The sequence below is a fragment of the Mastigoproctus giganteus genome, chromosome 13 (assembly GCF_048544385.1).
Source record: "Mastigoproctus giganteus isolate SK-2022 chromosome 13, ASM4854438v1, whole genome shotgun sequence".
In the NCBI taxonomy this organism is placed as follows: Eukaryota; Metazoa; Arthropoda; class Arachnida; order Uropygi; family Thelyphonidae; genus Mastigoproctus; species Mastigoproctus giganteus.
Genome location: NC_143587.1, coordinates 1,085,910 through 1,102,564, shown reverse-complemented (window position 1 = coordinate 1,102,564; position 16,655 = coordinate 1,085,910). Strand labels below are relative to the sequence as shown.

General features: G+C 38.5%; 1 protein-coding gene across 2 annotated transcripts in view; it reads right to left on the bottom strand.

Annotated features, from left to right (window-relative positions):
* The window catches only part of Gpo1 (glycerophosphate oxidase 1), a 428,577-nt gene that overhangs the window by 59,133 nt on the left and 352,789 nt on the right, over positions 1-16,655 (bottom strand). Inside the window, exon 13 of one of the 2 annotated variants that reach the window (XM_090387948.1) lies at positions 14,096-14,227. The exons of the other annotated variant lie outside the window; for it this stretch is intronic. Within the exon in view, the coding sequence (XP_090244074.1) occupies positions 14,096-14,227 (132 nt within the window). The remainder of the gene's footprint in view (positions 1-14,095; positions 14,228-16,655) is intronic. 2 annotated transcript variants of the gene reach the window in all.

Genomic DNA, 16,655 nt, shown 5'->3' with positions numbered 1-16,655 from the left:
TGATTCTAAGAAAGCTCCAGGTCCTGATGGTATTAGCATTAGTAGAGGCTTATGATGCAAGAAAGCAAGCTTATGCAGCATCAGCCAAAAAAAAAAACCCACTCCCATTTCACCCCTCAGTTCATTCGAAATACCTGTCCAGCTGAGCCTTAAATTTATTTAGGCAAACTTCCACAAGGGATGGAAGTCTGTTCCACCAACCAACTACCCGCTGGCTAAAGGCAAATTTCCGCACATCTATCCTACATCTGTCTTTCCTCAATTTGAATTTATGCCCTCTCAGGTGATTATTCTGAGCAAGCCCATCAAATGGTGGTTTGAGCATCGAGCATGCTCAAAATCATTCATGCCTTTATACACCTCTATCAGACCACCTCGCCGGTGCCTAGTCTCCAGACACTGTAATTTACAAAACTTAAGATTTTCTTCGTAAGAGCAACCCTTTGTTCAATTTACTAATCTTGTTGCCCTTCTCTGTACTCGTTCCAGCAGCCCTACATCCTTCTTGAAATGAGGTTTCCAAAACAGTATACAGTACTCAAGGTGTGGCCTGACCATTGCCTTGTACAAGGGAATAATCAATTTGTTGGAAAAAATCCTGTATATCATTGACAAGACACCATGAGCTACTCTTGCAGCCCGTCTGCACTGCTCAGAAAACTTTATATCTGCCTGCACAATTATGCACAGGATCCTTTTCATTCTCTACCACTGTCAGTGTAGTACCACAGAGTTGATACGTTGCTCTGGGATTACTGTTTCCCATATGAAGTACTTTACATTTGTTAATGTTACACTTCATTTGCCTCCCTCAGCCCATCTCCTCAACCTTTGCAGATCCTGTTGCAGCAGCATACTGTCAGTAATGTCCTTAACCCTGCCAACCATTGTATCATTGGGAACGTGGACTGCAAGCTTGATATACCATCATCAATATCATTTATAAATACAGAAAACAACGATGGACAAAACACTGAACTCTGAGGGGACTCCACTAATAACAATAGTCCACGATGAGTAGTGTCAATTGATTACTACTCTGTCCCTCCCTTCAGCCATCATTTTATCCATAGCAGCAATTTGCCTCCAATGCCACATTGCTCCAATTCGTGTAGCAGTCTTCCATGTACAACAGTATCAAAAGCCTTTCTAAGATCTAAATATATAATATCAAAGTTATTCCCTGCATCCAGTTCTTTTGTGACTGCATCATAGTATCCAATAAAATTGGTCTGGCAAGACTTTCCGTTAACAAAACCATGCTGTGTCTGCTATAACTGAAGTCTTGTTAGATGATCCTGCAGTGCTTCTTTAACCAGTGCCTCCATTAATTTTCCTGGAATAGAAGTTTAACTCACAGGTCTATAATTACTTGTGTCAGCCTTTGATTCTCCTTTGTGAATGGGCATCACATTTGCACATCTCCAGTCTATAGGTACCTCCCCTGAGTCCAAAGAAGCTCTCATAATTATGGCTAAGGGTTTGTTTACTTCCTTTGCTGCCTCCTTTAATATAACTGGATAGATCCCATCCACCCCGGGTGCCTTTTTTATGTTTATCCTCAACAATTCCTCCTCCACTTTGCTCTCAGTTATTACAAAATCATCTAGTTCACTGCCAGAGTTCTAGTTCACTTCACCTGTGGCATTCCCCTTTCTGAATAACTCCTCATGTGTGAATGTAGATTCAAAATACTCGTTTAGTTTGTTAGCCACCTGAACAGGATAATCAACAGTTGACCCATCAATATCCAGTGGACCAATCTGATTCGTCCCTTTCCTTCTAGAGTTTACATAGGTAAAGAATTATTTTCTGTTTTTCTTTGCATCCTTTGCCAAGGATTTCTCATAATCTTTGTTTGCCTGCCTAATCTCCTTTGTGAATTAGTTACAGACCAGCTTATATCTATCACAGGCTTCCATGTCACCTATTAATTTATATGTATCCCATGCATTTTTCTTCTTTTCCATATGTCTGATTAGTTCATCTGACATCCATTTAGGCCTAAACCTTGAACAATATTTCTTGGTTGTATGTAAAGCCTAGTAGCTTCCAAGATAAATTCTTTGAATGCTTCCCATTTTGAATTTGCTGTTGGTAACATCATCAGTTGGTCCCACTGTATAGAATTTAAATGCTGTCTCAGGCCATCTTAGTCGCCTTTACGAAAGCAAAAACCATTCCCTTTACTCCTGATAGCAATTACCTCTTTGAGTAAATCCAACTTCAGCGTGATCACTGCCACCTAGTGGTTCCTTTATCTGCAGATTCTTAATGCAAGAAGAATCACTACTGATAATCAGATCAAGAGTATTAATCCCTCTAGTTGCCTCCCGAACATGCTGATATAGAAAACAATCATCCAATAAATCCACAAAAGCCTTGCTAGTGTGTGAGTAACACTTCTGTCTGTGGCTACAGTTAATCCGCCCAAGCTAGCAGTTTTCTGACTCACCTACAACTGCCTTGATAGCATCAGCAAATATTCTTGCACTCTTTCTATTTAAGTGTATCCCATCGCTGAAGAAACAAATTCTCCTGTTAATAATCATAAACTATGCTGAGAAAAATTCTACCTTGTGAACATTGCACAATCTCTTCAGAAAAACTGTTGATACTGTTGCAATGGAAGACTGCTGTACAAATTACAGCAATATGACATTAAGGACAAGTTGCTGCCATGAATAAAGTAATGGTTCAGTAGGAGAATACAGAGAGCAGTAATCAAAGAGGCCACATTATGTCAAGGATCTGGGTATATTCTTACCATGTGTACGCCATATCCAAAAATTTCATTACTTCATACATAGTATGAATCAGAGCTGTACTACTCAATATGTTTTACGTTGATGATAATATTAGTAATAAGAGGAGTTTACCTCAATAAAGTGCGTAGAACACTTCCGTATGATACCCTCCAGAAATTAAAACGGAATAAACGAAAAAAATCGACAACTTACTGGTACATTAGAGCAAAATATAAATAATTAAAAATTAAAAAAATCAATTCAAATCAATTTAAAACAATTAAAAATCAAATTAACGCAATAAAAGAATCTAATGAAAATATTCAAAACGATTTTCCTTCACGAAGCTGACAACGCTTTTCGACCGTATGTCGTGATCACAGGAATGAAAATTACCGAATCGGGTTAAACCTGATACTTAAATAGAGATTATTTGTCTTCACGCATGCGCGTAAAGGTCCATGCATCGGAGATCAAATATGGCCGCCGAACATTAACAGAATTCTCGTGTAATTTAATTTCAACGGTTTCTGCAATTAATAGTTGCGTATAATTACGTTGAACGTTAAGTATTTTAGCTTCGTTAAATAAAAAAGTATGTTTTTCGTCAATGGCATGAAAGGCTAATTCTGACGCTGCTGAATGAGAAGCACGAACTGAGGCTTCATGTTCATTTACACGAATATTAAGAGAAAAACGGGTCGAACCCTGATAACACGAGTCGCAATCACCGCAATAAATGTATACGAGATCATTAATTTGTGTTGCGAATGCTGAAAGAACCGAGCGATTGTTCAGTATAGTGTGTAACTTCCGTATTGGCCTAGCTACAATTTTAAATTCGGTATCTTTAAAGAATCTGTTAAGCTGTTTGTGCCACTGTTCAACAAATGGGACAGAAATAAAGTATTTTTTGATATTACTATTGTTGATTGGTGTAGTATTTTGTATCCTATCCTTAGCTTGTACCCTAATTCGGTTTATTGTGGTAATGGAATACCCCTGTTTAAGAATCTGCTAGTTAATATTTGTATTTCTGAGTCCAAAGCAGATTCCGTCGTTGAATATTTATAGGCATTAAGAAATTGATTAAAGATAATCGATCTTTTGTAGGTGAACGGGTGATAGCTATTATGTCACGCTTACCCGGGACTCGAATAAAATATTGCTTCTACATTATAATAGCTATCACCCGTTCACCTACAAAAGATCGATTATCTTTAATCAATTTCTTAATGCCTATAAATATTCAATGACGGAATCTGCTTTGGACTCAGAAATACAAATATTAACTAGCAGATTCTTAAACAGGGGTTATTCCATTACCACAATAAACTGAATTAGGGTACAAGCTAAGGATAGGATACAAAATACTACAGCAATCAACAATAGTAATATCAAAAAATACTTTATTTCTGTCCCATATGTTGAACAGTGGCACAAACAGCTTAACAGATTCTTTAAAGATACCGAATTTAAAATTGTAGCTAGGCCAATACGGAAGTTACACACTATGCTGAACAATCGCTCGGTTCTTTCAGCGTTCGCAACACAAATTAATGATCTGGTATACAACATTTCTTGCGGTGATTGCGACTCGTCTTATCAGGGTTCGACCCGTTTTTCTCTTAATATTCGTGTAAATCAACATGAAGCCTCAGTTCGTGCTTCTTGTTCAGCAGCGTCAGAATTAGCCTTTCATGCTATTAACGAAAAACATACTTTTTTATTTAATGAAGCCAAAATACTTAACGTTCAACGTAATTATACGCGACTATTAATTGCAGAAACCGTTGAAATTAAATTACACGAGAATTCTGTTAATGTTCGGCGGCCATATCTGATCTCCGATGCGTGGACCTTTACGCGCATGCGCGAAGACAAATAATCTCTATTTAAGTATCAGGTTTAAACCGATTCAGTAATTTTCATTCCTGTGATCACGACATACGGTCGAAAAGCGTTGTCAGCATCAGGAAGGAAAATCGTTTTGAATATTTTCATTAGATTCTTTTATTGCGTTAATTTGATTTTTGATTGTTTTAAATTGATTTGAATTGTGTTAAATTGATTTTTTTAATTTTAAATTATTTATATTTTACTCTAATGTACCAGTAAGTTGTCGATTTTTTCGATTTTTCCGTTTTAATTTCTGGAGGCTATCATACGGAAGTGTTCTACGCACTTTATTGAGGTAAACTCCTCTTATTACTAATATTACTTCATACAGCATGTCCCCCTCCACTTTTTCTTACTATTGAATTCACCATGAATTGTCAAACTAACAGAGCAAGCTTATTCGCGAAAAGATCTAGACGTCCAAACACTTCCTAGTTCATTTCACAAATATACATGGTCTAAATTCTAATCTCAAAAATGTCCATTTTGACTCGCAGTCTGCCAAACCAGATGTACTTTTTCTGATAGAATCTCAGTTATCGGTTGATTCAACTATTGCTCATCTCAGTTGCCCAAATTATTCGCTGTATGATTACTTTTGCCTCAATGCTGGTACTGTTGCATATGTCCATTCCGATATACCCTGTCAGAGACTTGGTAATTTGGAATCTCCTCTTTTCGATCTACTCTGGCTTAAAATCTCTCTACTTCATTGTGTCAAATTCATTTGTTGTCTTTACCATTCTCCCAACTTCACTAATCACTTGGAGCTCTTCAACTTCTCTTTGCAACTTGACTTTCTCCAGTCCAACTTTCCTAACAGTGAGGTAATTTTCTTTGGTGTTTTCAATGTTCACAACTCCAGCTGGCTTCTGTTTTTCTAGTGACACCGACCCAGCTGGTTGAGATGCTCAGGCCTTTGTAATTACTAATGACCTTGGACAGATTGTTCATTCGCCAACAAGAATACGGGACAATCCATACAGCCAACATGCTCAATCTTTTTCTCACAAACAACCCATCTAAGTACAGGGTCGAAGAGAGTGGTCTTTTAGGCACCTCAGATCAAAACCTGGTGATTGTCTCTTCTCAAATGGAGCCTTTATCTCATGGCTATTCCCAACCTCATGTTTTTTGGAATTACAGGGATGCAAAATGGGATGACCTGGGAGATATCTTTTCTTCTTTTACTTGGTCAGACTACTATTTCAAAACATCTGATGTCAACGTTTGCTTCGATCGTGTCAGTGTAATTATTCTTGCAGGAATGGAATCCTTTATCCCACACTCTACTTTAAAATTTCATACTTTATCTAAACCTTGGTTTTCCAATAAATGTGCTAAGGCCATTCAGAAGAAGAATGTTGCATATCGTAATTGACTTGTTTCCAATTCTTCAGTTTCATTTTCTGCCTACACCAAATCTCGCAACAATTGTAAAGCAGTTATTAATCAGTCCAAACTAGATTTTGAACTGGCTACAAGTAGAAAACTTGCTTCTTGACCTAATTGTAGCGAATCATTCTGGCCACTTACCAAAGCTATTGGCCACAACTTTTGCCCATCTCTCCTCCCACCTCTGTCAAAACCAGATGTTCTGTTGTCACTTCGGCCAAGGATAAAGCTGACCTGCTAGCATACCATTTTTCTTCCAACTCATGTATTAATGATCTTGGTAAAACACCTCCCACCATTCCCAACATGCTCCATTCAATGCTTTCTATGGTCTTACATTAAAAGGAAGTCAGAAGGATTTTGACAAATCTTGATGCTAAGAAAGCTCCAGGTCATGATGGTATTTCTCCACATGTTCTGAAAAAAACCTGTGCTCCTGATACTCCTGTTCTTTGCCACCTCTTTTCACTTTCTTATTGCAAAGGTGTTTTTCCTTCAGCTTGGAAATTTGCTCATATCCAGCCAGTTCCTAAAAAGGGTGGCAACTCCCTCCCATCCACTTATTGCCCCATTGCAATTACTTCTACTCTTTCTAAGTAATGGAGAAATCAATTAACTGCCAACTCTTAAAACTACCTAGAAACATTCCGCCTGATCAACAATCACCAGTATGGATTCCGTCACTGTCGATCCACTGATGATATTCTGATTTATGTTACCCATTTATGGACAAATTCAATGGAAAAGTTTGAAGCACTAGAAGTTGCTCTTGCCATCTAAAAGGCTTTCAATCGTGTTTGGCATAAAGGTCTTCTAAACAAGCTTCCATCTTATGGTTTGCCAGCTGGTTTTTTGTAATTGGTTTTTCCAGTTTCCTCTCTGATCACTCACTGAGGGTGATGGTAGATGGCTCTCTGTCTTATCTTCTCCACTAATGCTGGTGTCAAGGTTCAGTTCTTTCCCCACTCTTTTTCTCTTGTATATTAATGACCTCCTTCCATTGACTGGAAATCCTATCACATTGCATTCTACTTTTCATTTTGAGAAATCTTGCCCTGCTCAATCAGCTTCAACTTCTCAAATATCGGCTACCAATTCCTTAAATGCTGATCTCCAGGTAATTCTTCAGTGGGGCAAAGACAACTTAGTTGATTTCAATCCTTCTAAAACTCAGTCTTGTCTTATATCTCACAAATAGGACTCTTCTGCTCTTTTGCTTATCTTTAGTGACACTCCGATTTCTAGGCAAATTGATATATCTCTTTTGGGGATTACCCTGACTTCTAATCTCTCTTGGCACATACAAATACTGCTTCCTCTGCATCTAAAAAGCTTGGTTTTCCTTTTTGCTCTCGCCTTTACTTTTTTTTTCTAAACAGCTGTTCACTCTGTAGAAATCACAAATCTGCCCTATCATGGAATATTGTTCCTACATCTGGGGCAGTGCCCCCAAAACCTCTCTCAGGCTTCTAGGTTCCATTCAGAAGAGGGCAGTCAGGTTAATTAATGACTCAATTGTAACGGAGTTTCTCCACTTGCTGTCTCAATGTACCGTTTCTGCTTCATTGCCTTTTCTACAGATACTTCCATGGGCACTGTTCTTCTGAATTGGCTTCTATAATTCCCACTCTCTTTCAAAACATCCAAACATGTGCCGTCACCAGCCAACATCCATTTAGAACCAACTCACAGAACCAACTTTTCATCATGCTGATTTATTCATTCAACTGCCATTTTCTGGAACAACCTTCCTTCATATGACTTTTTCACAATGCTGAAAAAAAGCAACGAGTTAGGACTGAATTTGAAAAATGTCTGCAATTCTGCCCAGACATGATAGGCGGGAGTATATGATGAGACCCTCGTCCATCAATTCGGCCCTGGAGAGATTGTGCAAGGCTCAAGGAGTAGAATTTTCTCAGCTTGGTCTGTGCTTGTTAACAGGAGAGATTGCTTCTACAAGGATGGGATACACTTAAATAGAAAGGGTGCAAAAATATTTGCTGATGCTATCGAGGCAGTGTTAGGTGGGTCGGAAAACTGCTGGCTTGGGGGGGGGATAGCCGCTGGCAGAGGTAAAAGTGATTCTTGCACTACTTCTATTGAAATGCAATTGAGTAGCAGCCTAGAAACCAAGGCAATGGGAATTTCCAGGAATGCTGGGAGTCATAGTATGGGCTCTGTTAGGATAACTAAGAGTAGAAACAGGTGCATGTATACTTGCATGTACACCAATGCTAGGAGTATAGTTAATAAATTCGATGAGCTTCAAGTGCTAGTCAAGACATTAAAAGGCATATTGGTGGGATATCAGAAACAAGGTGTCACACAGACATAAGCAGTGAAGAACTGTAATTTGGGGAGTACAATGTGTACAGAAAGGATAGACAGGACAGGAAGGGAGGAGAGGTTATGCTGTTAGTTAAGAAACATAAAATCTAAGGAAGTGCATTCAGTTGATGTGGGTGGACACTGCAATCTGAGTCTGTTTGGTGTGACATAAACACTGGGAAAGGAAAAATGAGAGTAGGTGTGTGTTATAGGTCTAATGAATCTGATGAGTATAATGAGCAATTGTACAGCGAAATGGAGTGGGCCAGTAAATTAGAGTGTCTTATAATGGGTGATTTCAATTTCAAGGATATTGACTGGAATTTGTGGGTTGGTCCTCACACACTAGAAAGGCTTTTGTGGATTCTTCATGCATTAAGAATCTGCAGATAAAGGAACCACTAGATGGCAGTGATCACAGTGTGCTGAAGACAGATTACAAGAAATCTTTGGCAAAGAATTGGTGTTCTTTACTTATGTAAGTGTTCTTTACTTATGTAAACTCTAGAAGGAAGCGGATGAATCAGATTGGTCCACTTGATATCGATGGTTCAACTGTTGATGATCCTACTCAGGTAGCTAACAAACTAAATGAATATTTTGCATCCACATTCACACATGAGGAGTTATTCAGGGAGGGGAATGCCAGAGGTGTATTCAACTCTGGCAGTAAGCTAGATAATCTTGTAATAACTGAGAGTAAAGTGGAGGAGAAATTATTGAAGATAAACACAAGAAAGGCACCTGGGGTGGATGGAATCTATACAGTTATATTAAAGGAGGCAGCAAAGGAAGTAAGCAAACCCTTAGCCATAATTATGGAGCTTCCCTGGACTCAGCAGAGGTACCCATGTACTGGAGATGTGCAAATGTGACCCCAATCCACAAAGGAGGCTCAAAGGGAGACACAGGTAATTACAGACCGTCAGTTTAACTTCTATTCCAGGGAAATTAACGGAGGCACTGGATAAAGAAGCATTGCAGGATCATCTAGAAAAGACTTCAGTTACAGCTCGGACACAGCATGGGTTTGTTAAGGGGAAGTCTTGTCTGACTAATTTCATTGGATACTATGACGTAGTCACAAAGGAACAGGATGCAAAGAATGACTTTGATATCATATATTTGGATCTTAGAAAAGCCTTTGATACTGTTGCACATGGAAGACTGCTGCACAAATTGGAGCAGTGTGGCATTGGAGGCAAATTGCTGCTATGGATAAAGTGATGGTTGAGTGGGAGAAGACAGAGAATGGTAATCAATGGACACTGCTCTTTGTGGATCAATGTTATTAGTGGAGTCTCTCAGGGTTCAGTGTTGGGTCCATTGTTGTTTTCTGTATTTATAAATGATATTGATGATGGATTATAAGGCTTAATGTCCAAGTTTGCAGACGATACGAAGGTTTCCAGGGTTGTTAATGACACTAATGACAGTACACTGCTGCAAGAGGATCTAGAAAAGTTGAGCAGATGGGCTGAGAGGTGTCAAATGAAGTTTAACATTGGCAAATATAAAATACTACATAGGGAAGCAGTAACCCCAGAGTAACATATCAACTCTGTGGTACAACACTGACAGTGGTAGAGAATGAAAAGGACTTGGGGATAATTGTGCAGGCAGATATGAAGTTTTCTGAGCAGTGCAGACGGTCTGCAAGAGTAGCTCATGGTGTCTTGTCAATGATATACAGGAATTTTTCTAGCAGGGATAAGGAGGTGATTATCCCCTTGTATAAGGCAATGGTCAGGCCACACCTTGAGTACTGTATACAGGTCTGGAGGCCTCATTTTAATAAGGTTGTAGAGCTGTTGGAACAAGTATAAAGAAGGGAAACAAGTTTAGTGAATGGAACAATGGGTTGCTTTTACAAAGAAAAGCTTAAGTTTTACAAATTAGTGTCTGGAGACTAGGCACCTGCGAGGTGTATAAAGCCTTGAATGGTTTGAGCATGGTCAATGCTGATGGCTTTTCCTCTTGCTCAGAATAATCGCCTGAGAGGGCATAAATTAAATTTGAGGAAAGACTGTTGTAGGATAGATGTGTGGAAGTTTGCCTTTAGCCAGTGGGTGGTTGATTGCTGGAACAAACTTACATCTGTTGTTGTAGAAGTTGATAGCTTAAATAGATTCAAGGCAGAACTTGACAAACATTTGGAGTGAGTGGATGGGTGAAATAAGGGGTTTTTTTTTTTTTTTTCTTTTGGCTGATGCTTTATAAGCTTGCTTTCTTGCATCATATGCCTTTGCTAATGCTTTCCTGATTACTCTCTACAAATGTTTAAGTCTAATGTGAACAAATATCTTCTCTCATCTTCTCAACCTCCAACCCAAGCAGTACCAAGTACTATAGGTTCTAATACTTCTCACGTTTGGGATTTTAATAAAAAAAACAATGGACACTGCCTTCGTGGGCTAATGTTAACAGTAGAGTGCCCAGGGTTCGGTGTTGTGTGCATTGTTGTGTTCTATATTTATCAATTAAATTGATGAAGGTATATCAGGCTTAGTATTTAGGTTTGCAGATGATACGATGGTTGGCAGGGTTGTTAATTACAGTACAATAATGCACAGGATATAGAAAAGTTGGGCAGGTTGGCAGAGTTGGCAACTAAAGTTTAATATTGGCAAATGCTAAGTATTGCATATGGGTAGCAGTCACCCCAGAGTAATGTACCAACAGTGTGGTAAAACACTCAGGGTAGCGGATAATGAAAAAGACATGGTAGGTAATTGTGCATTCAGTTATGAAGTTTCTAAGCACTGCAGACAGGCTGCCAGAGAAGCTCATGGCGTTTTATCAATGATATAGAGGAATTGTGCTAGAAGGGATGTTAGACAGAGTTTCATATCTCTCAATAATCAGGTGGAATTAAATAACTAGTAAATAGCTAATACAATGTCTTAGGATATTTAAATTATTAAAACCATGCTTCTTTAAAACTCTTTGGTCTACTCAAAATCAACTATTCTATTGTTAGGATTGTATCTTGGGAATCTGTAGGATAATATTATAAAACTATTCATTTGGAACTTACATCTAATACAATAAGGGAGAGAGGAAGTGTATGGTCAGATATTGCACAATCCCTTGCCCTAGTTCTCTGTTGTTGCATGTCACCAACAGAGCAGAAGGAGAGGAGAGCATCTCAGTTCCTACGCCCACAATGCTACAAAAAAAGGGATTTATTGCTACGGCAGAAGCGGAATGTTCAGTTGTTTGTGTGGGATGATTACCAAAAATGGTAGTGTCACTGTAAATGGACATTCTTAGATGACTCTGTTTGTGACGTAAAACGAGATAATGTTAGTATATAAGGGGTTCTGTGAGGCACTGAGGGGAGACCTTTTGCTTTTGTAACAGAGACTGGCAAGAGGGTGGAACGTCTCATCGTCGAACATCCAGGGTCCTAATGTGAAGGGAAGGTTATGCAGTCAGCGTTGCTCCAGCCTTAAGAACGGCCAGGGAGGAGCTGAGACAAAGGAAACGTGGCTCAGAAGAGCGCACCCTAGTTTCCACCAGAGGAAAGGTCTCACAACCTGTCCTGAAGCAAAAGATTTAACTGGTAAGCCATTATCTCATTTGTGTGAATATAAACCTTGAGCACAACATGAACAGATACCATTTTAATGCTTCCTTCCTAAATATTTAATCTTTGTTAATTTAACAATGAAAGGGAATTTCTCACAGGATTGCATATGGTACACAGGGTTCTTACAGCAAGGTGCTGTTGGAATAAGAAACGGGAGGGAGTGAGCCTGTTCACATTAGAACAGATGTAAGATAGTGTAAAGTAATGAGAACACCAAAAGCACTTTGCCTAAGGTTCATCTGTTATTCTGTTCTATGTTGAAGTCTTTGTGAATTGAAATGTTTTGTGAATGTTGTAGCTTGTTAAACCAGAGGCGAACAAGTCTACTGAAGGAATAGTTCCAGTGATACTAGAATCCAGTATGTTATGAAGATGTCATAAATCCTAAACAGATTTATGTTGTGGTTTGGGAGGTTTACATCTTTTTGCAGATAAGTTTACTCTATTAGTTTGACAATTCATTGTGTAATCAATAGTAAAAGAAAGTGGGGGGAGACATGCTGTATGAAGTAATGAAATTTTTGGATATGGCATACATATGGTAAGAATATACCCAGATCCTTGAAATAATGTGGCCTCGACAATGCCCCCCCCCCCATACACACTACTCGGAGATTTTAACTGAGATGAGCAGTAGTTGAATCAATCGATAACTGAGATTCTGTCAGAAAAAGCACATGGGTCTTGGCAGCCTGCAAGTGGAAATGGACATCATTTAAATTAGAATCGAGACCACATATATTTGTGAAATGAACTAGGAAGTGTTTTGGAGGTTTACATCTTTTTGCAGATATGTTTACTCTATTAGTTTGACAATTCATGGTGTATTCAATAGTAAGAGAAAGTGGGGGGAGACATGCTGCATGAAGTAATGAATTTTTGGATATGGCATACACATGGTAAGAATATACCCAGATCCTTGACATAACGTGACCTTGACAATGTTCCCCCATACACACTACTCGGACTCCATCCAGTCACTATCTGGCAGAGTAGAGGTAGCTAGATTATACTATCTAGATGATCCGGAAGCCTTCAAAAGAGTTACTAATAGGTTCGGTCCGGTTGTTGTTATTTGGTTTTTAGGAGCATTAGCAACTAAGGCCATATTGCTCCAGGATATGCGGTGGTCATTCCCTGACCTTTCCGCATCCTTCGTATTTGGTGGTCATGGGCTCGAACCCCGGTCTAATCAAGAAGCGTGTTACGCACTGCTGCTCCTTCCCACCTGGCAACGGAGGTGCCGTTCGGTCCGGTGTGCTAACTAGTGGCCGACATGCGAAAACCGTTTTAGAGCTGTACCCTCGAAATGTAAGGAAGATTGGATCTCGCTATGATGTTCATCATAACCTCAAAAGTCATCAGTCATACTGCATGATGGAAGAGATGGCAGTGTTGACTGGAACTTAGCTCTGGAGACTAAACATGGGATCCACCACTTCAAGCCCCCAATAAGCAAAGTGGTGGTATTGCACCAGTTGATGAGAGTCATCTACCACCAAGTATTGCCTGGTAACAGGCAATACTAATGCTGTTACCTGGTAATGGCATTCCTCCATGTGGTGTGGGCGCCACACCTCGACCCCTGCTTACATCGGTTTGCACTTGGGTGGTCACCCACAGCATGCTTGTGCATGGAGGTTATACCCAGAATTACTAACAGTCCCACCATCGTGAAGGTGCAAGTAGAGTATTTGGCTGTCACAGACCTTCCGGACTTCGCCGAAATTGGGTTGGTTAGTTGATTTGGGATTTATTTGCCACATCAGCATCTATGGCCATAGTGTGCCACTGAAATTGGGTTCATTGGGTTGATTTGAATGTCACCCATATATCAGTTCCATCAGCGTTTTAGACTACCAAGTAGCAAGTACAGCTTGTCTGGCATATCTGATAGAATGTCTATAACAACCTCAAGGACCAAGTATAAAGTATCGTATAAGTGAACGATATTTTATTATGGAGAGTCCATAAGCTGAGGCTTATGGACTCTCCATAATAAAGCGATCTGCTTGTACAGTGAACCAATCATAAAGCCGGGTTCCACTGCGCGCGCGCACACACACACACACACACACACACACACACACACACGATTTTTATGGCAAAAAAAATCAAGTCTGGAAGTCACCTCAGCTTCAATATATGGAAATTCTTCATGTAAACGACGACCAACCACTGGCCATCGCTTTCCAGTAATAGTTGCTAGTTTTGCGACAGAGAAGGCTCGATCTCCATATGTGTTAGAAAGGTGCTTGGCCACCTGAAAACAAGAGAATAAAAATATGCAAACCATGCCTTTAAAAAAATAAATTGTGAATTTCATATGCAAGAAGCTTAAATGCTTACCACTTACCAAATATACCAATATTAGTAATTTTCACATGGGAAGGGAAGTCATAGGCTTTTTCTGCATCAGCAAAACAATATATATAAAAAAAAAATAAAACCAACTGTTATGTTTTATTCGGAAGCATCTCTTCCTCATAATTTGAATTTGTCTCTAGTTAAAAATAAAAATTTCACACTGATTAATTTTGCTGTTTCTTCTCAGAGCCTTATAAACCTCAAAAAATCCCATGCAAGGTGCCTAGTTATCCAGCTCTGTAGTTTGTATATTATCACAGTCTTTCCTCCTATGGGCACCCTTCTGCCAATTTTGCAAAGAGTGTTGCCCATCTTTGGAACTTTTCAAGAAGTTTGATGTCTTTTTTAGGTGTGGTCTTCCTATTTGAATACAGTATTCCTAGTGCAGTCTTACAATTTCTGATACAGTAGGATACTAATCCCCACGTCACTCTCTTTCCTTCCCCCCAACTACTATCTTTAACTCCTTCTAGTGTATAAATCATGGGGAAAGAGACATGTTGCTATTCCCTAAGTGAAAAAAAATCTTATCTTACATTCTACAGAATTAAAAACACAGCTGCCACTTTCCGGACAACCCCTGAAGCGTACACAAGTTAAGCACTGGTTCTTTTTTACTTTGACATTATCTGCAAACTTCAACATCATTCTCTGTATTCTTTTCCATTTAAGAAATCAGGTACAAGAGTGGCCATAGAACTGATCCTTGAGGGATTGCACTTTTTAACATCTGAAGAGTAACTATTATGCAACTTTCTTTCTCTTGTCCTGCAGCAACCCCACAATCCATCTAAAATGGAATCCTGCATTGGGTCAGGTACTGCAGGTTACCCATAATGCAAGTTTGGTTGTGAATAAATTCTGAGGTATTTTGCAGTTTGTGGATCAGGTGCAGTTCCAGTTTTTATAAATAATTCATTGCCACATGACAGTGAAATGCTGGAATTAAAAGGTTCGGCAGAAAGAAAAAGGAAGGTGGAGGGAAGTCAATTTATTTGATGTGGAAGATTCAAGCAATGAAAATGTTGAACTTCCACCACATGAAATCCAAAATTATATCACAATGACTTTCAAATACTAATTTTTGATGAAGATTTTCAACTGGTGAATTGGAAAAAAAAAAAAAAAAAAAAAATATATATATATGTATATATATGCTAATATTGCAGCTATGGCTTGTTTCATTCTGTCATTTCTACTAACTAACAGTACACCCAGTGAATGAGATTTTTCTGCAGCTGGATTTCAAATCTATGAAAAAGAATACAGTTGAACCCAGCTAGTGTTGATGATGTTCTCTTTTTGGATAGCAGAAATGTGTAAAATTAATTATATGCAAAAATATTCCTTACTCATATACTTTTAACTTGTACCCTTAACTTTTATACATAATATTTGAAAAATCTATACCAGAAGCCTAAAGACTCAAGATTTTGATGTGAGCCCTCTATCCTTAATTCAGCTTTCTAAATGTAAAACCACTGGCTATTGGCAGTAAAAGGTCGTGTTTCCAATACAATAAAGATTTATGTTATGAATATATTTTCATTATATTTGCTTACTCTAATACTGTTGATAATTGATTTTTGCATTATTATTGATGTGTAAAAAATTTAAAACAATATTTTTTTTTAATGTGTCCTTTCTTTGTTTTTGTTTTGTGTATAGAAACAATGCAGGCCAGGTTCTGGTGTTGTTCCAGTTACTGATGTGGGAGTGGGTCAACAGCAATGGACCCACTTAGGACTCTCAACTCTTACCTTTGATATCAACATGTTCTAGTTTATAGAGCATCCTCCATTGCAAGTCAGGATCAAGTGGACTTTGCTAAAGACTGAATAAATAATGTCAGAATTATTTCCTACACTTAGCCAATGAAACAAAGATATATACTTGTATAACTAAAATTGTATAACTGGAATTTCTAAATAGGTATGCATGATACAAGCATGACAATAGTTAGTGCATTTGCATAATTAATACACAGTTGAATTTTTTAGACAAACCAACATGTGTATGTTGGCATTATTATTATTCCAACATCTCTTATTATGAAATCCTTCACGAGTTGCCCCCCTTATATTTCAAATAAGTAATTCTTCCATATTAGAGAAACTACTGTTACTTATTTTCAGTTGAGTACCACCTCTCAGATAGGACTGTGGGTACCTACCCACTCACTAATGACTCAATTGAAAATAAGTAACAGTAGTCTTCTCAAATGTGGAAGTGTTACTTATTTGAAATACAAGGAGGGCAACTCATTGTGAACTATTTCACAATATGAGATGTTACAATAACGATGATGCCAAGGTACAAATTTC